The sequence below is a fragment of the Podarcis liolepis genome, assembly GCF_965112155.1.
Source record: "Podarcis liolepis genome assembly, chromosome: Z".
Lineage (NCBI taxonomy): Eukaryota > Metazoa > Chordata > Lepidosauria > Squamata > Lacertidae > Podarcis > Podarcis liolepis.
The window spans coordinates 34,678,215-34,702,586 of NC_139570.1; the positions used below are offsets into that span (position 1 = coordinate 34,678,215).

Below are 24,372 nucleotides of genomic sequence, written 5' to 3' on the forward strand. Positions count from 1 at the left end.
ACTATGTTACTGTGCCCAAGGGCTGTATGTAACTAAGTCCTACTCTTATTCTTAGTCCTACTCTTATTCTGATCCAGTGGACCTAATTTAGTCATGGTCATTCTTTTTAATGTTAGTTCACTCACAGTCTACTGTGAGTAGAACTACATTGGATACAACCCCCAGGATCACAGCTCTACTTGAGAGCCCTGTTGAACTCAACTGTTTGCTTCTTTGTCTAACCCAGCATACCTAGGTTTAGGGCCCTGTGTACACTGAGCATGTAGAGGTCTTAGTAGACCACAAGCTTAACATGAATCAGCAGTGTGATGTAGATGCAAAAAAGTGAATGATGTTCTACACTGCATCAATAGAAGTCTAGTGTCCCAATAAAGGGAAGTCATAGTCCCACTCTATTCTGCCTTGGTCTATCCTCACCTGGAAATACTGTGTCCAGTTCTAGGTGCCACGATTTAAGAAGAATATGGACAAGCTGAAACAATGTGCAGAGGAGGGTGACTAAGATGGACCAAGATGACTTGAACCAATGGCTTCAAGTTACAAGAAAGGAAATTCTGATTAAATATTAGGAAGCACTTTTAGATGGTAAGAGCTGTTTGACAGTGGAACGGACTTGCTCAGAAGGTGGTGGACTCCCCTTCCTGTATGCTTTGAGATCCCTGCATTGTAGGTGACCTTTGAGGTCTCTTCCAGCTCTATAATTCTATGATTATGGGATGTCTCCACTGCTGGTGCTTCTCAGAGTAGAACCATTGAAAATAATGAACATAAAAAGTGTCTGCTGGAACAGGCCATTGGCTCATCTAGCCCAGCCTCCTGTTCTCATGGTAGCCACCCAGATTAGGTAGTTGTGTGTCCATTAATTTCAATAGTCCTACTCTAAGTAGGGCCAGCATTGCATACAGCCAACAGATTGTGGGGGCTGCATCCTTAGGATCCCCAATGCCCCTCTTCTTCAATGCCTAGGTCGCATTAACCAATCACCCCTATGGAGGAGACAAGTGCTCATGGAAGAAAGTCCTTCATGCAGCACATAGTTAAACTATGGAACTTGCTCCTGCAGAAGACAGCAATGGTTCCAGGTTAACTTCAAAAGAGGATCAGACAAATTAATGGAGGAGAATAATGCTATTGGCAGTGGCCATACTCTGCCTACTGGGTTGGAGGCAGTAATGCTTCTGAATGCTTGCTGGAAACCACAAGAGAGGAAAGGGGCTCTTGTGCTCAGGTCCCCTTTGTGTGCTTACTGGTTGTGCCACTGTGAGAATAGGATGCCAGACAATTTGGGCCACTGGCCTTATTTCACAGCACGCTTCTTCTCCATGGCAGATAAGAGTAGGAGTTAAATTCTCAAATGCAAGTCTATCTCATACTCTGTGGGGAGCAGCAGCCACTGCACTGATTTCCTGCTTCGGGGGTTTTCCCTTGGGGGGATCCGGTTGGCCATCGTGGGAACAGAATGCTGGGCCCCTTTTGGCCTGATCCAGTAGCCAGGCTGTCCGTATGGAAATTCCTGGCCGGGCCACCGTGCGCCCTGCGCTTTAAGAGGCCGCCCAGAGGATGCCAGAGGGCGCTGATGGGTCCTCCTGGGGGGTGGGAGGAGGAGGAGAAAAGGCGTTGTGTGCACTCGAGGATCTGCCTCGTCCGCTTGATATTTATTTATTTCCATCCTCCCTAGAGCTGGGCAGGTGGGCGGAAAGGAGGGCGCAGGAGCTGAGCATCCAAGCAGGGAGCGGCTGAGACGGATGCCCCGGCAGCCTCGCTAGCACGGCCTCCTCTCTCCGCGGTCCCATTTTTTTGTGGGTGCTTGGGCATGGATTTCAACATGAAGAAGCTAGCCTCCGACGCGGGCGTTTTCTTCACCAGGGCTGTTCAGGTAAGATAAATAAAAAGCAGTCCCAGGGCATTGTTACCAGGAACTTAATTGCGCGCGGGGGGGTGGGGTTCCCTCCGTCTGTTGCACTGAGGAAAAGATGTTTACTTGCTTATGTCTCCCCCCACTCCGCTTCCAGCGTTAAGGGGTTTAATAGAACAGATGCTACTTCAGTTTCTGACCTTGCGCTTAAAACTGTGTTTGCATATAAAATACACCACCCCATATAGATACAGATATAGATATTCCCAGCTGCTGTTTTTAATGAGCAGATTTTCCCAGCCTGTCTCCTACATATAACTGCATTGGCCAAGGCACTTAAAAACTGTCATTTGAAAAATCGTAGCTATATATCCAGCCACGGTTTCCTGCAGATGGATCAGATCGGCTTCCTTTTAATATAATTTTTGTAGTTTTTCTTCTATAAGTAAATTGGTTTTGCAGCCTGGTTCCTGCCTTTGTGGGTGGGCTTTGATCCATAATCTCTGCAAACAATTTTTTACCTCTGTCTCCTAGAATCTCTGGTACTGGGGGCTTATTTAACTAATGGCTGAGTGTTTTGTGGGTAGGGGAGTGTAAAGTTCCCTGGTAGAGGGTTGAGTCTGGCAGTATTCTCCCCTCCACAAAAAAACCCCCACACCTTGATTTATCTAGCTGCAGTCCCCTGATAATAGCAAGTGTGACATTTTATACAGTGCCTGGATTGTACGCTGTTCCTGCAAAGAGACAGATGGTTAGAAGTGAGGTTGGCCCATCCGATGACTTATGCAGCAGTGGAGAGGGCTTGATTTTAAAGCTGGCTAGAAACCTCCTGAATGGGCTTCTCATCTCCACAGTTGACCCACTATCTTTGCGGTATAAATGTGAAAAGGTTTTTCAGTAAGGGAACCTACCATGCAGCAGACTGTATTGCAGCTTTGAGGGTAAATCAACTCTACAATAGATCAGTGGTAGAGCAGCTGCTTGGTATGCAGAAGGCCCCAGGTTCAATCCCCAAAGGCATCTCTAGGCAGCGCTGGGAAATAAACTCACTGTCTGAAACCCAGGAAAGCTGCTGCAAGTCAGACGATACTGAGCTAGGTAGGCCAAGGGTTTGACTGTCTTCCTAAGAAGGGCGATAACTCAGTGACAGAGCAACTGCTTTGTGTGTAGAAGGTCCCAGATTCAATTCTCAGCAGCATCTCTAGCTAGGGTTGGGAGACTGGACAGCATTGAACTGGATGGACCAATGTTCTGGCTCTGTATCAGGCAGCTTCCTATGTAAACACGGGCCCTCTAGCATGTATCTAGGGTTGCCTTCTTACTCAGGAGTAAAGCACAAACCTGCTAAGGACAGGGCCTGAGCCTTTGCTTCTGGGATTGCAGCCTTGTTTGAGTGTAAGCCCCATCAAACTTGACATTTGCTTTGTCTAAATAAACTGGCCCAGGATCAGGGAGGCCTGTAATTTGTGCTTTATTCGGGCGCAAATGACAGGTGTGTCTGCTGCTGTTCTATCAAAAAGCGTGATGCGTACTTCATGGCCTCTTTGGCTGGAACCATTTGAAGATACGCACTTAATTTGCCTGTCCTAAACATGTAATGTGATGAAACCAAACTGTTGTAACTCTACTTGCCCGTCTCCATTTCTTGAGAGGTCCCTCCTCTTCCTCGCCTCTGAAATGTAGATGTGTAACCTCCATAAGGCATCTGCTGGTCTGGTCTTATAGTTCAGTATGCACATGGAACTACATGGACTATGTGCACACCATACGTTTAAACTGCAGGACTTCCCCCAAACACTCCTGCAAATTGTAGTTTACTAAAGGTGCAGGAGATTGTAGCTCTATGTGGGCGGGGGGGGGGGCAAACTATCATGGGAAAGCCATGTGCTTTAAATGTATGGGGTGTATGCAGCGTTAGGCCTCGTCTGCACTTGTAATTTGCAGCAGGATCATACCACTTTAAGCAATGATTACTCCCCCACCCAGTTGTCCAAGGAGCTGTAGTTTACCCCCCACAGAGCAGCACCCCTAGCAAACTACAATCCCCAGGATTCTTGGGGGGGGAGGAAACGTGCTTTAAATGTGTGGTATGTATGCAGTCATAAATAGATTGCTGCAGGGTTTGCGCTCCTTATTTCACTTTCTTGGCTGAGACCTCTCTGTAGGGACTATTTGAAATCTCTGCAGAGGGGAGAGTTGCTGTTGTACTTGGTTGCTGCTTGGTGGCTTCCCATTGGGACATCTGGTTGCCCCCAGCAGTTGGGCTCTTTCTATGTTCATGGAATCCTGTTGGATACCACTGATACTGATATTGAACAGTAGCTGCTAGTCAGCACCACACCCTGGGCCCTGCCTTATGGTCTTCCAGGGATTTAGGGTTGGGTCCTACAGAGCCTATTGCTGAATCCTTTGGCCCGTAAAATCACGTGAGCAGATAAATTTGATGCCTTGAAGTATGGAAACTAGTGGAAGAACCTCCAACTGGGTTGAAAAGCACGTAAGAAGTTTGCCTTACACAGAGTCAAGCCACTGATCCCATCCAGCTCTGCATTGTCTACGCCATGGGTAGGCAAATTAAGGCTCGAGAGCCAGAGCCGGCCCAATTGCCTTCTAAATCCGGCCTGCGGGCAGTCCAGGAACCAGCATGTTTTTACATGAGTAGAATGTGTCCTTTTATTTAAAATGCCTCTCTGGGTTATTTGTGGGGCATAGGAATTCATTCATTCCCCCCCCCATTAAAAAAATATAGTTTGGCCCCCCACAAGGTCCTAAGGACAGTGGACCGGCCCCCTGCTGAAAAAGTTTGCTGACCCCTGGTCTACGCTGATGGGCAGCGGTTCTTCAGGGTTTCAGGCAGCCCCATCTGGACATGCCATTGGGGATTGAACCTGGGACGTTCTGCATGCAAAGCAGATGCTCTACTGCTGAACCACCACAGATCTACAGTACCTGCAATTCTCATTTAAATGACGAGGAAATGCAGTGTCTCACAATGAGCCCCAGTTCTGAAGCCTTGCAGCTGCCTTCTAAATCAATCTCTTCTCAGGAGGGAGGCTTTTCCGGACAAGGTACTGAGTTCATGGTGTTGGGCCATCTTGGATAATGGCACATATGTGATTAGAAGGTTAGCTGGTTGACAGGCTCTGTTTGAGTTGGCAAGTCAGTGGTGTCAAGGTTGAAAGAATGTCCTGTTTCATTTTGTTTTTAAAGTGCAGGCTGGAGCTGTACCGTGATCTAATCTAATCTTGCCACGTTTGCTTCTGTTGTGTACTAGAGATGAAAAAGCTTCTGAGACTTGGCACATTTGTCAGCTGGATTTATTCACCTGGATGTTTTTTGGTTCCCTTCTTCAGTAAATCATTGTCTATATTTTGTGGGTTTTGGAGATGCCAAATGAACCCTCTTGTTAGTCTGAGCAGGTAGAGTTGTTGTCCCAAACCCATAAAAATGAAGTCCAGGTTGGGTGTGGTAGGTGCATCAGGTGTCTTGTGCAAGAATGGGGAACCTCTGGCCTCCCAGATGTTGCCAGCTCCCTAACATTGTTCCTGATCCTTGACCATGTACAGAAATGGTCAAGCTCAATGGTGGAGCTTTGCATGCAGGAGGTCCTGAGTTTTACCTCTGTTTTTATCACCAGGTAGGGTTGGGAACATGGGTGGCGCTGTGGTCTAAACCACAGAGCCTAGAGCTTGCTGATCGGAAGGTCGGCGGTTTGAACCCCCGCGAGGGGGTGAGCTCCCGTTGTTCGGTCCCTGCTCCTGCCAACCTAGCAGTTCAAAAGCATGTCAAGTGCAAGTAGATAAATAGGTACTGCTGCAGCAGGAAGGTAGACGGCATTTCCGTGCGCTGCTCTGGTTTGCCAGAAGCGGCTTAGTCATGCTGGCCACATGACCCAGAAGCTGTCTGTGGACAAACGCCAGCTCCTCAGCCTATAGAGTGAGATGAGTGCGCAACCCCAGAGTTATCCGCAACTGGACCTAACGGTCAGGGGGTACCTTTAGCTTTACCTTTAGGGTTGGGAACATCCCTTGTGCAAAAAACCCTGGAGAGCTACTGCCAGTCAATGTAGGCATTACTTAGCTGGATGGACCAGTTGTCTGATTTGGTAAAAGACAGCATCCAATTCAGCCCTTCTGTTTGTAACCATGAAGACTAGAATCTTATGTTATTTTTAAGGCAAAGGTTGTAGCTCAGCAGCAGAGCCTTTGCCTTGCACACAGCTGGTCCCAGGTTCAATCCCTGACGTCTCCAGATAGGGTCGGGAATGTTCCTTGGATAGCTGTTGCTGGTCAGTGTGGACAATGTTGAGCTAGATGGACCAATGGTCTGACTCACCCCAGGAAGGAGAGGAGGGGGCAGTAGGGCTTGTTTTGTCTCTGCTTAGCCTACCCCTGCAGAATTGTCATGAGGATAAGGGGGTTGGGGGCTATGTACTCCACCATGAGCTCTTTGCAGAAAGGATGGAATAAAAACATACTGTATTGGCCTGCATATAAGCCCCACTTCCCCCCTAAATTCCGACCATGGAAAGTGCGGCTTATATTCACAACCTTATAGTATGAAGCCAGGAGCACAGGGGCAAACAGCACCAGGAGCAGGCAAAGCAGTGTCTGCCCCATGTGTAGTCCCCTGTCCTCTGTCGCAAGTCCAGGAAGGGAGAGAAGGGGAAAGGCCACTGGCAACGCAGTACGGCTCCAATCCCACCCCCCCACCCCAGTATGCAGCCAGGAGCAGCAAGGAATGGAGCAGCTTATATTCGGATATTTATTTATTCCCCCCCCCCTCCAATTTTAAAGGTGTGGCTTATATTTGGGTGCGGCTTATATTCGGGCCAATACGGTAATACATGGCTGCCTGTCGCTTAAGGTTTCTCTGAACAGGTCTCATGGCTGATGGTCTGCCTTTGGAGCAGTTCATATAAAGAGAAGAAGAGGCTGGTATAAATACATTTTAAGTGTTTTAAGTTTAAACATCTAAATTGTATATGATTCAGCACACACATGCACACCCCAGCACCATTTCAATGTCACCTATTGAACTTGGCAGTGTTATCAGGAAATTTAAAACAGCTTTGCAAATCTATTCATGGGTCTCCTGTATTGGTCATTTTTGCCCCTCAAAGAACAGCAGCAGCAAAACCAAACTATCCTTTTGTGAAGCTTCCAAGCTTCCCAACATGCCAGTGTGGTGCAGTGGTTAGAGGGTCAGAGTAAAACCTGGGAGACTCAGGTTCAAATCCCCCACTCGGCCATGAAGCTCACTGACTGGACCTGAGCTAGTCACTGCCTCACACCTAACCTATTTCACTAGCCCCAGATAGCATGGCCAGCAGTTGGGGGATGAGGGAGGTGAGCAACAACTGGAGGGCCAAAGGTCTGAAGTTCTACATTGGTTGCATCCCCACTTCAGTAGTCTCAGACATATGCAGACCATAGAATAGTAGAACCACAGAATTGTAGAGCTGAAAGGGCCTCCGAGAGTGATCTAAAGGTAAAGGTACCCCTGACTGCTAGGTCCAGTCGCGGACGACTCTGGGGTTGCGCGCTCATCTCGCTTTATAGGCCAGGGGAGCCAGCGTTTGTCCACAGACAGCCTCCGGGTCATGTGGCCAGCATGACTAAGCCGCTTCTAACGAACCAGAGCAGCACACGGAAACGCTGTTTACCTTCCCGCCGGAGTGGTACCTATTTATCTATTTGCACTTGACGTGCTTTTGAACTGGTAGGTTGGCAGGAGCTGGGACCGAGCAACGGGAGCTCACCCCGTTGCCGGGATTCGAACTGCTGACCTTTTGATAGGCTCTGTGGCACGTCCCTGAGAGTGATCTAAAAAGGTAAAGGTAAAGGGACCCCTGACCATTAGGTCCAGTCGTGACCGACTCTGGGGTTGCGCGCTCATCTCGCTTTATAGGCCGAGAGAGCTGGCGTTTGTCCGCAGACAGCTTCCGGGTCATGTGGCCAGCATGACTAAGCCGCTTCTGGTGAACCAGAGCAGCGCATGGAAATGCCGCTTACCTTCCCGCCAGTAGACCTATTTATCTACTTGCATTTTGACGTGCTTTCAAACTGCTAGGTGGGCAGGAGAGAGTGATCTAGTCCTGTTTAAAATAAACAAGTGTTGTGTAGCGCACCAGTCTGAGCTGTTTGTTTATGGGATGACTAGCTTTTGAGCAAGTTGTTATTGCTGTTGGTTTTTTAATCGAAAGGACAAGCACCGTCTCTTGCTTCAGAGTCTGTGCAGATGATGGTTTGTCTCATAGTTATGAAAAGGAGCAGATGGAGTCTGACTTTCCAGCAGTGTAAAAGGAGGGAGGAGAGTGGAACTCCTGGTGTGCAAGAAATTGTGTTTTAAACCTTCCATCTCAGGGATGCGGAAAGTTCTTCTGCTGATACATTTTCATTTGGCCTACACAGAACCTCTGCCGTCCTTTGAGGCTGGACTTTTGGGTGATGTTTTATTTCTGGGCACTTAAAAAGCTCAGTGTTTTGTACCTGGTGGAAAATGTGCTATTAAGGAGGGCTAGCAACATCTTGTCTTTAGGAACATTAGTGTGTTGGGTCCACCCTGTACCGTTTCGTCTAAACTGACTGGCAACAGACCTTCTCCACCCTGCTTTTCAACCTGGAACCTCCTGCATCCAAAGCAGATGCTTTGTCACTGAGCTACAGCCATTGCCCTGAAAAGCAAGATGCTAGTCCTCATAGTTTTGAATAAAGAATTAATTGAAAACAGGAATCTAGCTCAGTATCATCTAGGCTGCATCTAGACACATCAGAGAAGTGTTTCAGTTTAAAGTGTTGTAAATATAAACAGGAAAAACAGGTAGAGAAAAATGGGACTCCACATCGCCACCTGGTGGCACAATGTTATATCGCATGTACAACGCATATAAAGGGTAAAGGGGACCCCTGACCATTAGGTCCAGTCGTGACCGACTCTGGGGTTGCGACGCTCATCTCACTTTATTGGCCGAGGGAGCCGGCGTACAGCTTCCGGGTCATGTGGCCAACATGACTAAGCTGCTTCTGGCGAACCAGAGCAGTGCACGGAAACACCATTTACCTTCCCGCAGGAGTGGTACCTATTTATCTACTTGCAGTTTGTCGTGCTTTTGAACTGCTAGGTGGGCAGGAGCAGGGTCCGAGCAATGGGAGCTCACCCCGTCGCAGGGATTCAAACCGCCGACCTTCTGATCGGCAAGTCCAAGGCTCTGTGGTTTAACCCACAGCACCACCCGCATCCCCATATACTGTGTACTGTACCATAAACAGCTTTTTCTTTATCAGTCTAGCTGAGCCCCTACCCTGACAGGCAGGGGCTCTCCAGGGTTTCAGGCAGGAGACAATCCCAGCCCCTCCCTGAAGATCCCATCTGGGATTGAACCTGGGACCTTCTGCATGCCAAGCAGGTGCTCTACCACTAAGTTACAACCCTCTCTCATTTAAAATAATGGGCATGGAGAACTTGGCTCCATTCCTGTGGGTCTGCTCTTACTTGGATACAACCCTTGGAATTATCTGCCATGTCCACACCCATATATTTAAAGCACACCTCAAATAACCCTAGAGACTGTGATAAAGGTGCTGGAATTGTCATGCTTTGTGGAGTACAGTTCCCAGGATTCTCTGGGGGAAAGCCATATACTTTGAAGGCATGGTGTAGATTTGACCATGGTGGTCATGGTACTTGGAATTTACATTGCACTCATAGGTGGAGCATCTGCTTGATGCAATAAACCTCAGGCTTGGCCTGCCTATGAACTGGAATGAGGTGGTGGAGCCCTGAAGTGGTAGATCGCAAGTGAGGGAAATTATTATTATTATTATTATTATTATTATTATTATTATTATTATTATTATTAATACCCCGCCCATCTGGCTGGGCCTCCCAAGCCACTCTGGGCGGCTTCCAAACAAATATTAAAAACACAATACAGCATTAAACATTAAAAACTTCCCTAAACAGGGCTGCCTTCAGATGTCTTTTAAAAGTAAGATAGTTGCTTATTTCCTTGACATCTGCTGGGAGGGCATTACACAGGGCGGGCACCACTACCGAGAAGGCCCTCTGCCTGGTTTGGTTCTCTGTAATCTCACTTCTCGCAATGAGGGAACCGCCAGAAGACCCTCGGTGCTGGACCTCAGTGTTCGGGCTGAACAATGGGGGTGGAGACGCTCCTTCACATATACTGGGCTGATGCCATTTAGGGCATTAAAGGTCAGCACCAACACTTTGAATTGTGCTCGGAAACGTACTGGGAGCCAATACAGATCTCTCAGGACCGGTGTTATATGGTCTCGGTGGCCACTCCCAGTCACCACTGTTGAATGTGCCCCAGTATTGAGGTGGTGGTGGTGGGACTCCTTGCAAGATGAGACAGATATATCAGTGATGGAGGCCTGAACACAGCAGGGAGGAGGCTGAAATAGCTTTCTCCTTGCAGGGAGTCTTGCACGCAAAGGAGCTTTAAAAACGTGTCACTGGGAAATCTTCCTAGGCAATTTCAGGTAATTATCATCAGGAATATTTTAGATTATATTGGATGTTTCCCTGTGTGTTCCCGTCTCCGCTGCTCCTCCCCCCCCCCCCGAGAATAATTTGATTTACTATGTTGTTTTACTTGCGTTTCGTAAACAAAGCGAAAGGCTTTGACACTGCCAAGCTTGCCTGAATGTGGCCATTAGCGATCAGCATTCATTCATTGTTGCTGATGAACTTGGAGGATTTCCACAGAAAAATGAAGGTGCTGAAATATTTCCCATCCAACATCACTGCCTGTTGCTATGAGAAGGTAGACTCACGGACAGAAGGGGGAATGGAAGAAGTCTTACAAAAGTCCCCCCCCCCCCGCAAAAAAATGGAGCAGATACCAAGCATCGGAGTTTCCAGTTTTATACAGTGGTATAAGAGGGACGCGGGTAGCGCTGTGAGTTAAACCACAGAGCCTAGGACTTGCCGATCAGAAGGTCGGTGGTTCGAGTCCCCGTGACGGGGTGATCTCCCGTTGCTCGGTCCCTGCTCTGCCAACCTAGCAGTTCGAAAGCATGTCAAAGTTCAAGTACATAAATAGGTACTGCTCTGGCGGGAAGGTAAATGGCGTTTCTGTGCGCTGCTCTGGTTCACCAGAAGCGGCTTAGTCATGCTGACCACATGACCTGGAAGCTGTATGCCGGCTCCCTCAGCCAAGGTCAGCTGCTCTGATTATTTGCTATTGTAATGGAAATGAGAATGAGGTCTTAAAGCTCCCTAAGTATTCCTCCTTATTCTACCTGAATCAGTTTCTCAATTCTCATACAAATGACTTCAGAAAAGAAAAGGAAAGAAGAGTCTTCTTGGCAGCGGCGGGGGGTGTGTGTGCGGCGGGGGAGGATACCCTGTTTCGGATCTGTAAGGCAGTGTTTCCCAACCACTGTTCCGCGGCACACTGCCGCGAGATGTTGCCTGGTGTGCCGCGGGAAAAATTAAAAAATTCGAAAGATAGCTTCATATCCGGAGAGGCGGCCTTCAGGCGAGTTTTAATTTTAATTTTCCTTCTCCCACTTAATGCCCCACGCTCGCCCGAGCAGCTTGCAGTCCTCGGTAACCACGGCGACCCGAGGGAGGGGAGGGAACAGGGAAGTCGAGGGCGGCGGTGAGCCGCGATGACGTCAGTGGGCCGCGCCGCCGCGCCCTGGCACGGTGTGAGAGCCCCGGCTAGTGGCGCGAGCTTCGGAATAAGTGGGATCCGCGTGTGCGAGACCAAGATCGCGGGTAAGGAGCTCAGCCCTGGGCAGGAGGAAGCGGGGCCGCACGTGCGGGCCACATCCCCACAGAGAGCGAGCCTCCCCCGGCCCACCACTCCAGGCAGGTCCACTCGCATGAGGGGGTGGCGATGGCGACGGCCGGCAGCTTGCCTGCAATGCCATCCCTCGAGCAGGCGAGGAGCCCGGAGGCTACCAGATGCGAGTCCTCTTTCCCACCCTGCTCGGGAGTCCAGAGCACTTGGTCGCATTCAGGATCTAGAGTGGGGAAGCGGGGCTTGTGTCTGGGCTGGACACATTGGGCTGCCTGTGCCGCTCGACCTGCGGGGAGAAATCAGGGTGGGAGTCACGACCATGAGGCAGGGCTGCCAAGTGTGGCAGAAGAGGACACGGCCGTCGCACCTGTCCTTAGGTAGGAGCTTCTTCCGTGTCGACCTGCTGCCCTAAAGTCTTGGCTTTTTTCTTGGCTTTTTGGCGGTTGGCACAGAAGGAAGGCAAGGGGGAGGGGAAAAAATTGAAACTTACACTTTCGTGCGTCCCTCCCGGCGTGACGCTGCGCGCTGACGTCACGGGGCTGTAATGGTGGTGTGCCTCGAGATTTTTTTCATGAAACAAGTGTGCCTTTGCCCAAAAAAGGTTGGGAAACACTGCTGTAAGGGTTTCTGAAGACATTAAAAAAAAAAAAAGGCGTAGGTTGGAGTCAGCACCAGATATCAGAAGGGAGAGAGGCGTGTTTATAAATAGCAATTCATATCATTGCACCCACTTCATATTGTTTTGCAGATGAAACGTTCCACACTGCTAACTGGGAGGCTTTTTTATATATATAAAAAAGGGGGAATCACAAATATCATAGGGGCATTGTGGAACCTTGTCTTTAAGGTTTTTGTGAGAGCGGAGGCAGCTGACAGTAAGATTTAAGACCCCTTGAAATGTACCAGGCAATTTCAGAATCACTTGTATAATCTCTCTGCTACCAAAAGGAAAAAGAAATGCAAACACTGCAACAATACAGTGATCCCACCACTTATGCCGGGGGTTATGTTTCTGCATATATGTGAAATCGCGTAAAGTGGGGAGGGCAGTATTGGTTAGAGTGTGATGCTGATAATGCCAGGGTTGCAGGTTTGATCCCCGCACGGGACAGCTGCATTTTCCTGCATTGCAGGGCATTGGAGTGGAGATGGTTCTTAGGGTCCCTTCCAACTCTCGTGATTCTATGATTCACTATGATTTCTTTTAAAAAGAAAGAGAAGTCTCCCTCCTCCACCTGTTAGGGAACTTCCTCTCCTTTTCCTCAAAGTAGTTTTCACTCCCAAACAGCAGCGTAAAGGTGGCTTCCCATTGCGTTAAGGGGGTGCTGGTTAGAAGCTGGTTTTTGCGTGCACTTTTACTCAACCCCATTACATTGCAATCAAATGGTCCACTCCAGAACACCAGTTTTATGTGGCACCAGAGAATCCCTCTTCCAGCACCGATCGATCTTAACAAAATTAATGTTCTCACTGTAATTGCATTGGCCAAATGGAATCAACTAGTGGGAGACCTTTGCTGTAGCTCAAAAGAGTTGGCCGTATTGCATCTGTCTGGGGAGCCAAGAAGTCAGGCTGTGCTCATAGGAGTGAGTCCATGTCTTGGTCGTGATGCAGCAAAAAGTTCTGAAACGGGCTTGCGTACAACTGGGCTTCTCGGAGGTCATCCTGTTCTCAGAGTGGCCAAGCAGATGCCAGCCCAAATGGGGCAGGATCTGAGCCTAACACTACTATCCAGTTGTTTTTCCCACTCTCTGGTATTCAGAGGTAGCCTGACCCTGGGCACGGAGGTTATATTCCTACAAAAGACCACATGAATCGGAGCAGTGGCTCATCTTGTCCAGCACATTGTTCTCACAGTGGCCAACCAGATGCCCCAATGAGAAGCCTACAAGCTAAGGGCAGCAGTAGCACTCTTCTCACTTATGATTCCCAGCAAACTCTTATTCAGAGGCTTAATGCCTCTGAAAGTGGAGGTAGAACATCAGAAGCTGCCTTATACAGAGCCAGACCAAAGGTCCATTGAACTCAGTATTGTCTTCACTGACCGGCAGTAGCTCTCCAAGGTTTCTGCTGGGCCTTCTACTTGGAGATGAGGTTTAAAAATCAGCCTCTCTTCCCTGGGGAACTCTGGGAACTGTAGCTCTGTGAGGGATATAAAGGTAAAGGGACCCCTGACCATTAGGTCCAGTCGTGGCCGACTCTGGGGTTGCGGCGTCCATCTCGCTTTATTGGCCGAGGGAGCTGGCGTACAGCTTCCGGTTCATGTGGCCAGCATGACTAAGCCGCTTCTGGTGAACCAGAGCAGCATACGGAAACGCCGTTTACCTTCCCACCGGAGCGGTACCTATTTATCTACTTGCACTTTGAAGTGCTTTTGAATTGCTAGGTTGGCAGGAGCTGGGACCGAACAATGGGAGCTCACCCTGTTGCGGGGATTCGAACCGCTGACCTTCTGATCAGCAAGTCCTAGGCTCTGGTTTAACCCACAGCGCCACCCGCGTCCCTTGTGAGGTATATAGGGATCTGCAAAAAACACTTAGCACACCCCTTCAGCTATGGTTTGCAGGGTGCTTTGGGGGAAGCCAAGGCTATTGGTAGGATACTGCTTTCATAATAATAATACTGCATATTACTACTTTAATAATACTGTATATTATTACTATGATTTTGAATTATATTATTTTATTTTGTTATGTACAACGATACAAAGAGTGAGAGATACAGAAATGAACAATGGCTTCCCGGTTTGATATCATATGGCCTGCAACTTAAGAAAGAAAATTATGCAGAGAAATGGTTATTGCAGAGAGATAAAAACAATGCCATGAGTAATAAGATAATGATCCCACAGAAGCACAGCAGAGCAGTCAGTGATAAGTCCTGGACAACATAAAATTACAGAAAAATAAAGTTGGAAAGGACCCTGAGGGTCATCTCGTCCAACTCACTGCAATGCAGGAATCGAATCCAGATAAAATCATACTTGAATGAATTACCACCATTTAGCTGCATAGTCTATAGCTTTGGCTTTACCTCTGGAAACTCGTAAAGAATGAGTGAGTTTTTCTGACATTGCAGTCAATAAGGTACTAAGGTGAAAAAGCCAAGTTAGTCCTCCATTCCTGGGCATTGCTTTGTCAAAGAGTTTAATTCATCCACTCTACTTTGAAATCCTGAATAGCAAATCCTAAGTAATTTATGGTGCTAGAGGAAAATTTGGCAAGGGGGGGGGAGCTGCCAATGGTAGGCAATTTTTAAAATGAAAACACAGAGAGACAGTGAGAACAGAGGAGCAGCTCCTTCTAGTGGTAGGAGGAAAAACAATGCAGGAGACAAACCCCCAGAGGAATGTGACACAAAAAAGCAAGGCTGCCTGGACCCATGCTTTAGCTCTGGAGCTGCAAAATCAATTCCATGCCCTCACCTCGGACACGGATTCTCAGCCGGAGGAGCAAGAACAGCGGCTGCAGACCTCAGGCCACACCAAAGTGGCAGTGGAAGGTACAGTGCGCATAATGATTCCTCACACGATTCTCCAGAGAAGAAAGAGATGTCTGGTGGTGGCAAGTGACTCCCTACGGAGGGGGACAGAGGCATCAGGGTGTGGAGGAATGACTCATCGTTTCACTTGTCTCTACTCAAATGCACAGAGCATGGGAAGCAAGCAAGAAGAACTTGAACTCAAATACAGGATGTCAAATATGACCCAGCGGGCATTACTGAAACCTGGCGGGATGAAACTCATGACTGGAAAGTAGAAACTGAGGGGTACAACTTGCTCAAAAGAAATAGATCAAACAGGAAGGGAGGAGGAGCAGCATTTTATGTAAAGGATGTGTACACTTGTGAAGAGATCCATGACCTGGAGCATGGAAGGCAGACTGAATGTGGGTGCAGGAGAGGGAAACAGCAGATGATGGCTTCCTAGAGCAGATTACCAAACATTCACAAAGGAGAAATATAGTAGTCATGGGAGACTTCAACTGTCCTGATATCAGCTGAGACTCAAACTGCCAAGAATGTAAGGACCAACCAATTTCCTCATTGCCCCGCTGACAATTTCATTTCCTGGAAGGTCAAAGAAGCAACAAGGGGGTCATCTGTATTGGACCTGGTCCTCACCAAGAGAGAGTAATTGATCAACAAAGTGGAAGTACTAGGAAGCTTGGGAGGAAGTGATCATGTCTTTCATTATGCACTGGCAAGGGAGAACTGAGTGTAATCGGACATGAACTCTGGACTTGAAGAGGGCTGATTCCCAGAAGCTTAAGGAACTACTGGGTGTAGTTCCATGGTCAGAAATATTCAAAGAGAAGGGAATCAAAGATGGATGGGAGTTGTTGTTGTTCCACGTCTTTATAAATGACTTGGATGAAATTGAGGGGATGTTCATCAAATTTGCAGATGACACCACACTGGGAGGGGTAGTTATTGTCACAGAACACAGAATCAGGATTCAAGATGACCTTAACAGATTGGAAAACTGGGACCAAACTGAGGACTCAGCTAGGCTGGCAAAGAAAAAGTGATTTATATGTGTTGTATGTGCAATATAACATTGTGCCACCAGATGGTGACATGGAGTCCCATTTTTCTCTACCTGTTTTCCCTGTTTAAATTTACACCGCTTAAACCTGAAATGTTTCTTTGATGTGTCTAGATCCAGTCTAACAAAATGAATTTCAATAGGGACCAGCTGCACCAGTATAAGATGCAGGATGCCTGGATTGCCAGTAGAACAGGTGAAAGAGATCATGGGGTCTTAGTAGACCACAAACTTCACATGAGTCAACAGCGTGATGTATTAGCAAAAAAAGCTAATGCCATTCTAGGCTGCATCAACAAATCAAAGGAAGTCATAGTACTACTCTATTCCACCTCGGTTAGACCACATTTGGAAAGACCGTAGTCCATCATACAAACCTGCCTGGGTTCTGAGATCTTCAAGGGAGGCCCTGCTCTTGGACCCAGTACCCTCCCAGGCACACATGGTGGGCACATAGGAGAAGGCTCCTTCCCTAGAGAACCTAAACAGGCTCCTTCCTTCTGTTAGCAGGTGAAGACCTTTTTGTTCCAACAGGCTTTTGGGAATTAACTGGCTTTTTGGAAAGGGCCAGTTCTGTTATGTATTTATTGTAATTATCTGTATACTTTAATAGAGCTGAGAGAGAGAGAGAGAGATTTTATTCTAATTAGTGTTTAATTGCTTTTTAATGATTGTTTCCTATGTTTTAGCTTTTCCTATTTTATCTGTAAGCTACCTTGAGTACCTTTCCGGCAGGGAAAGGTGGGATGTAATAACAATAGTCATATTACCACCCTGGAGACAAACTGGAATGGATTCAAAACCAGACATATAATCTAAATTTCAATCAAGCTTTCTGCAGACAAATCAGGATGCATGTTGAATAAATAGGTTGCTGGAGGGAACCCCCAGTCTGCAAAAAAGGGGGTTTAACTTTGAGGTTAACAGTAAGTCTTTGTGCCAAAGGCGATGGACTACCCTCCATTGTTGCTCCCCTTCTGTGCCAGTTAGCCAGGGAGTGAAACAATGCACGCATTTCGTGTTGAGCGGCAGATTCTCCTCCCCACCTCCAGGCTGAGGAAACTCTACTCCAACATGAAATATTGATTTTCCTGGGCTGCAGCTTGCCTCCCCTCGCCAATGTGGGCAAGAGGCTCCCTGCAAAAACGCCAGCCTACATTATTCATTGCCGGCATAAATGCGACCCTGCCTTCCTGGGACTGAAAACAAGGCCAGTTACTTTTACTCCTCTTGGCCCAAAGACTGAAAGAGGAAGATGAGGGGGGGGGAGGCTTAGTTGCTGCCAACTTTGCACTTACTCCTGTGTGTTGGATCCCAAGAAGGAATGTGTGTCTTAGGGCAGGAAATTAAGGTCATAGAATCATAAGATTGGAAGGGACCCAAAAGGTCGTTTAGTACAACTTCCTGCAATGTAGAACTCACAGCTAAAAAATCCCAGATGGCCACCCATTAAAATCCTCCAAGGAAGGAGAGTCCACCGCCTCCCAAGGGAGACCATTCTACTGTTGAACAGCTCTTACTGTCAGAAAGTTCTTCCTGATCTTTAGTCAGAATCTCCTTTCTTGTAACTTGAATCCCTTGCTTTGAGTCCTGCCCTCCAGAGCAGGAGAAAACAAACTTGTTCCCTCTTCCATGTAACAGCCCTTGAGATATTTTAAGATGGCTATCATATCTCCTCTTAAGTCTCCTCTTTTCCAGGCTAAACAGACCCAGCTCCTTCAACCGTTCCTCATAAGGTTTGGTTTCCAGACCCTTGATCATATTGGTCGCCCTCCTCTACACACATTCCAGCTTGTCAATATCCTCAAACTGAGGTCACCAAAACTGGACAAAATTATCCAGGCATGGTCTGACCAAGGAAGAAAAGGAAATAATAGCTTCCCTTGATCTGGACACCAAACATCTATTGAATATGCAGAGAATGGCATTAGCATTTTTTGCTGTTTTTCATTCAGAAGCCCCTGCCTACTCATGATATAGGGATGCGGGTGGTGCTGTGGTCTAAACCACAGAGCCTAGGACTTGCCGATCAGAAGGTCGGCGGTTCGAATCCCTGCAACGGGGTGAGCTCCCGTTGTTCGGTCCCTGCTCCTTCCAACCTAGCAGTTCGAAAGCACACATTGCAAGAAGATAAATTGCTACCGCTCCAGTGGGAAGGTAAACGGTGTTTCCGTGCACTTCTCTGGTTCGCCAGAAGCGGCTTAGTCATGCTGGCCACATGACCTGGAAGCTGTACGCCGGCTCTCTCGGCCAATAAAGTGCGATGAGCGCCACAACCCCAGAGTCGGTCACAACTAGACCTAATGGTCAGGGGTCCCTTTTCCTTTACCTTTACTCATGATATGGAGTGGGAAATTTTCCAGTTCAAAATCTTCTGTAAACCACCCATTGCTGCCCCCACCCCCGGATGCTATACAGTCGGTGTATTGCAGCTAACTCAGTTCTACTCAGAGAAAACCCATTGAAATTCATGGATCCAAGTGAGTCATGCTCTTCAATTTCAGTGGGTCTGCCTTGGGGTGTTTTGGTTCAATTTTGCTTATTACACTTCCCTGATTTTGAGCTGAAAGTGCTGAAACATACTTTCTCTCCCCCCCAGCACCCCCCAAGAAAAAAAATACCCACCTTTGTTTGGGAGGCTTTTTCTGCATTGTTTGCTCCCCCCCCAATCAACTTTACAATGCAATGCTTGAGTTGTTGTTGCTGCTGCAGTTGAGAGGGCTTTGTAGCACTTGCTGAAAATACTTTCTCTCCATAAGCAAATCCTGGAATGTGCTGAGCTAGTGTGTACCCATTTACTATTTTAAAAAACGGTTTGGGCGTCGATATGTCATTCTGAAAAGCATGCATGGGGAACCTGGTGCCCCACAGATGTTGCTAGAATCTCATGATAGGTTTAGGGAAAGACCCATTGCCTGAAACCCTGAAGAACAGCTGCCAATCATTGTGGACAATATTGAGCTAAATGGATAAGTGTTCCAATTCAGTGGAAGGCAGCCTCCATTGTCCCTGTCTGCATTTACCATATTTCCCATTATTCCTATAAAAAGGAACATATTGCTTTGCTACCCAAATCTATCAGGCTACAGACAATTAGCATATGTAGCCTGAAGACTGTGGCTGAGTCATAATTTGAGTCAGACCTGCTTCTGCTAGGATTTGTACAACTGCTGGAAACGTGGCCAGTTTTGCAGCAAGAGCCACACACACAAAAATATACTGGTAAAGTCTGTATGTTGCCAGAGTTTTAAAATAAAACTGGGAAGACCCATAGTTCAGTGACAGAGCACCTACTTTGCATGCAGAAGGTCCCAAGTTCAATACCCAGCAGCATCTCCAGGTGGGACTGGGAAGACAGATCCCCTGCCTGAAACCCTAGAGAGCTGCTGCCAGCCAGTGTAGACAGTACTGAGCTAGATGGACCAATGGTCTGACTCTGGATAAGGCAGCTTCTTATGCTCTTATTTAAAACCAGTCATTTCTTCAGAACATTGAGGACTGGAATCTTACTTAACTTTTTAAGGGCTACAGCTCAGTGGAGAGCACATGTTTTGCATGCAGAAGGTCCCAGGTTCATCTCCAGGTAGGGCTGACAATGGAAAACCTGAAGCACGGCTGCAGGTCAGTGTAGGCAATACTGAACTAGAAGGACCAGTAGTCTGGTTTGATATAAGGCAGCTTCCTGTGTTCCTGAAATATGGAAGGCAAGGTAGGAACAGTTGCTGCTGTCTAAGTAATACCCTGAGACCTCCCACCATTTACTATCTGTGGCTTTTCAAAAGCCTTCTGTAGTTCCATTCTAACGAGGCATCATGAAGCTGAGCGATGAGCTCTGCTGGAGCTCTCAGTAAAGAACTGGCAATGTGCCCTACAATATTTTTGCCTCTCCATCCTCTCAGCAAAGCAACTAGCAGGCTGTATTCTTGTGCAAATATTTGGCACGTAGGTTGCAGCCTAGAATTTCTGTTGCACCCATCATGCAGAATTCTGAGTTGCGGTTCTAGGCTGCACCACTTCCTAGAAGGGTGGACTTTAGAATCATAGAATCAAAGAGTTGGAACAGACCTTGGGGGTCATCTAGTCCAACCCCCTGCAATGCAGGAATATGCAGCTGTCCCAGACGGGGATGGCGTTTTCAGCACCACATTAACCAACTGAGCTATCCAGGCTTTTTTTTAAAAGGAAAAGAAGCAGCATTCTGTGACGCACGATGTTCAATGCTCTTAAAGGCACGCTAACCCCTACACCAGGGGTCAGCAAGCTTTTCCAGCAGGGGGCCGGTCCACTGTCTCTCAGTCCTTGTGTGGGGGCCGGACTATATTTTTGGGGGGGAGGGGAATGAACAAATTCCTATGCCCCACAAATAACCCAGAGATGCATTTTAAATAAAAGCACACATTCTACTCATGTAAAAACACGCTGTTTCCCAGACCGTCCGTGGGCTGGATTTAGAAGGCAATTGGGCTGGATCCGGCCCCCGGGCCTTAGTTTGCCTACCCATGCCCTACACCATACTAGCTCTGATACATTAGTCCCGTCCCACCCCCAATACCATTTTGGGCAAATTAAAATCTTTCCGTTTTTGTCTCCCTCGCCCCCCACTGCAGTTCACAGAGGAGAAGTTTGGCCAGGCCGAGAAGACAGAGTTGGATGCCCACTTTGAAAACCTCCTGGCCCGAGCAGACTGCACCAAGAACTGGACGGAGAAAATCTTACGTCAAACTGAAGTCCTCTTGCAGCCAAACCCTAGTAAGCACTTCTTTAGATTTTGGAGAAATTGATCCATTGGGTGTCATGGGTGGGGGCCCCCTTGGCTCTGTCAGAATCTGGCATGGTTTGGTAGCCCCAGATGTAAGGAGGAAGAAGGAGCACATGATGTGGGGCCTGGAAGGCTGGCATCTAGGGATGGAGAGAGGAGGTCCTCTCCTTGCAGTCCTTGTCGTGGAAGAGGAGGAAGCAGATCCACCACCTCTCTCCACCACCCTGTGCAGAGCTCCTTTCATATTTGCCGCTAGCCCCAAATGTTGCTTTGTTTTGCTTAAAGCATTTCTTAACCACACCTCATTAAAGAGATTGCAAGGCAGCAGGCAAAAGCGCACGCACACACACAAAAATGAATCCGTGCAGCATGTAAAAGCCATTTCAAGTGACACAGAACCATAATGGACGACCACAAGCCCAAGATTTAAAAACATGAAAAGCTTAAATACTGTATTGTGGTTTTGTTTTCTGTTTCGTAAAGTAAAAGCAGCAAGAAATCATCCAAATTGGTTAAACAAATAAGTGGGTCTCCAACCCACTTCCAAAAAGCTTGTAAAGTCTACAAGCCAGCCTTTCAGGGGTGGGGGGCATTCCAAAGTCGGACACTGTCATAGAGGCACTTTTCATTGTACAGTCATACCTCATGTTGCGTCCGCTTTATGTTGTGTCTTTTCGCGTTACGTCCCACAGCAACCTGGAAATACTGGAATGGGTTACCTCCGGGTTTCGCCACTTGCGCATTCGCAGAAGCACTAAATCACGCTTCACACATGCGCAGAAGCACCAAATCGTGCCGCACGCCTGCACAGACACAGCGCTTCATGTTGCTGGCATTTCACGTTACGGACGGGCCTTCGGAACAGATCCCGGTTCATAACACGAGCTACCACTGTACAATTAAAGAATTAATCTAAAAACGTTGGCCATCCCTGCTGAAGTGCCTGCGTCACTGGCTCTGCAGGCTTGACTTCTCCCCAGAGATACAAGATATTTTCCCAAAATTATTTCAGGACCTAACAAAATCTCTTTTTTCCCACCCACCAGGTGCCAGAGTTGAAGAGTTCCTTTATGAGAAGTTGGACCGAAAAGTGCCCTCTCGGGTCACCAACGGGGAGCTCCTGGCTCAGTATATGATTGAGGCAGCCAATGACTTTGGCCCTAATTCCCCTTATGGTGAGTTTTGTGGATGTAGTACATAGCTTTTTGGAGAAGATGAGGGTTGGTGAGTCTCTTGTCAAGCCTCACCGCCATTGTATCTTCAGGGATGTGCAGAGGACTTGCGTGTGGAGGTTGGCGGTTGCTGTGAAAAAATGGCTGGCTAAACAAGCCATACTAAGTCTTCGGACTGCCACTACTCCTGTCCATAAAACAAATGAGGCAAAGCTATTGTTGGTAGCCTCTAACTCTCCAGCAGGCCCCAGCCAAAATAGCCAGAAGTCAGGCACAGTGGGAGTGGCAGACTCTCCAAATGTGGGTGGCCTTTTCCTGGTCATCCTGTGACAGAGAAGGCAAGTTTGGGGTCCCCTACATCCCTTTTGCTCATCTGAAGAGTTTTGCTTCCACAAAAAATCAATAAATGTTCTTTTGCCGCAGCCAGAACCTCCTGAAATTTGTACTCTCGGACAATCAGGCACGAATTTGCCTGTTCTCTCTGCTCTGGTGCTCCTCAATTTGATTATGTTGGGTTCTTGCAAAATCCATTACGGCCCCGAGGCTCAAGTTAATGATCTCGGTCTCCTGTAATTGCATGGTGATCACACCCACACCCAAACACCGGAGACTCCACGCAACTCCCTTTAGCCCATCCAAATGAAAATGGCTGCAGTCTGGGAGTGGTGCAATATTGCTTGGGGATGTAACCTCATTCTTCGGCCTGTAATCACTGCTCCCCCTTCACATTATTGCAACTCAGCCAAAATCAGTCTAACTGAAATAACTATGCAGTCTCCTCCTGACTAACCCTTGCCTTAGTTTCCTGCCTTCCTGTTACTCTCCCCACCCTGGCTAAAGCAGGGGTGTGACTCCCTGCCTGATTCCTGCCCTTTTCTTTTTTAAGAAATATATTATTGATGTAAATCACATGAATCAATACAATAAAAACAAACAGAAGTGCAAAAAAGCAGTGCACTATATTTGGGAGCGACAAAACATTAAGTTGGTAAAGTACTTAAGACCATCAGGAAAGCCAAATTTCACGTTGTACTGGAGAGATGGAATCCTGGGCATCCTCATTTCTTGATTATAAGATATAATCCCATCAAACAGCATAGGATTTTTTTCAGGATTCTCCAAGCCTTTATGCAAGTATTAAACTCTGCATTTTTTAAATTACAAACTGAAAGTCTCAAGTTCTGCAAGGTTTTTCCATATGGGGACCATTGAGCTTCCAGCAGCTGCCAGTTTCCATGTCAAGAATTCCTGAGAGTTGAAACCTTTCAGTTTATCAACCCATAGATTTAGTTAACAAAGCTGTGGTGAAGTTGGAATGTTTGAGTATTTTGGTCATTTCTTGGCAAGCCATCATCCAGAATTGGAATACTTGTGGGCAGCTTCACCATAGATGGAGAAAGGTTCCTTTTCCCCCACAATCCCTTCAACAGCTATGAGGAGATTGTGACATAGAGGCAATTTGTGCTCGTATGTAGCGCCACCCGCATAGGATTTTTATGGAATACTCTCACATGAGCTCAGGCAGACCTGTATGGTTTGGGTTATTACAGCGCGTATACCATTTAGAATATTTTATTTGCATGTTGCAGGCCTTTCTTCCATATAAGTTTAAGCTGGTATACTGTAAATATCTACTAATTCTGCACATGTACCCAACACCAAACCTTTTTTTGCCCTTTTGCCCTTGAGCTAATAAAAGTGCCCTGAACCACCATTGTCACCTCTTGCCTGCGGAGAGGTGGAGCTGGCCTGACGTTGCCCAGGTCAGCTGCCTGAAGTCCCTTTGCTGTGTCTTCTCTCTTGCAGGGAAGACCCTCATCAAAGTTGGTGAAACAGAGCGGCGCTTGGGTGGAGCAGAGAGGGACTTCATCCACTCTGCCTCCATCAACTTCCTCAGCCCTCTGCGCAATTTCCTGGAGGGTGACTGGAGAACTATTTCGGTAAGTGGCGGGGGCTCAGAGCACCTGTTTTGCATGGAGAAGGTCCCAGGTTCAGCCCCCAATGGCACCTCCTGGTAGGGCTGAGGAATGTCCCCTGCCTGGCACCCTGGAGAGCCACTGCCAATCAGGGTGGACAATACTGAGCTAGGTGGACCAATGGTCTTGTTCAGTATAAGGCAGTCTCCTGTGTTCCTGTTTAATTCAGTCCGCTCTTCAGAACTTTGAGGGCTAGAATCTTTATGCTTAAGCAAAGGGCTGTAGCTTCTGACTTAGGGGAAGGGCTGCCTAAATCCTGGAAAGCCTCTGCGAATCAGTGAAGGCAATA

General features: G+C 47.6%; 1 protein-coding gene across 6 annotated transcripts in view; it reads left to right on the plus strand.

The window, feature by feature from the left end:
* The first annotated feature begins 1,550 nt into the window (after nt 1-1,550).
* The window catches only part of SH3GLB2 (SH3 domain containing GRB2 like, endophilin B2), a 48,562-nt gene continuing 25,740 nt past the window's right edge, over nt 1,551-24,372 (plus strand). For 2 of the 6 annotated variants that reach the window (XM_083485270.1, XM_083485272.1), the window contains exons 1-4: nt 1,579-1,876; nt 20,784-20,925; nt 21,982-22,110; nt 23,914-24,047. In XM_083485270.1, coding sequence (XP_083341396.1) covers nt 1,814-1,876; nt 20,784-20,925; nt 21,982-22,110; nt 23,914-24,047 — 468 coding nt within the window. In that variant the 5' untranslated portion in view covers nt 1,579-1,813. Of the gene's footprint in view, nt 1,877-20,783; nt 20,926-21,981; nt 22,111-23,913; nt 24,048-24,372 lie in introns of all 6 variants that reach the window. The other 4 variants (XM_083485271.1, XM_083485273.1, XM_083485269.1 and 1 more) reach the window with 3 other exon arrangements.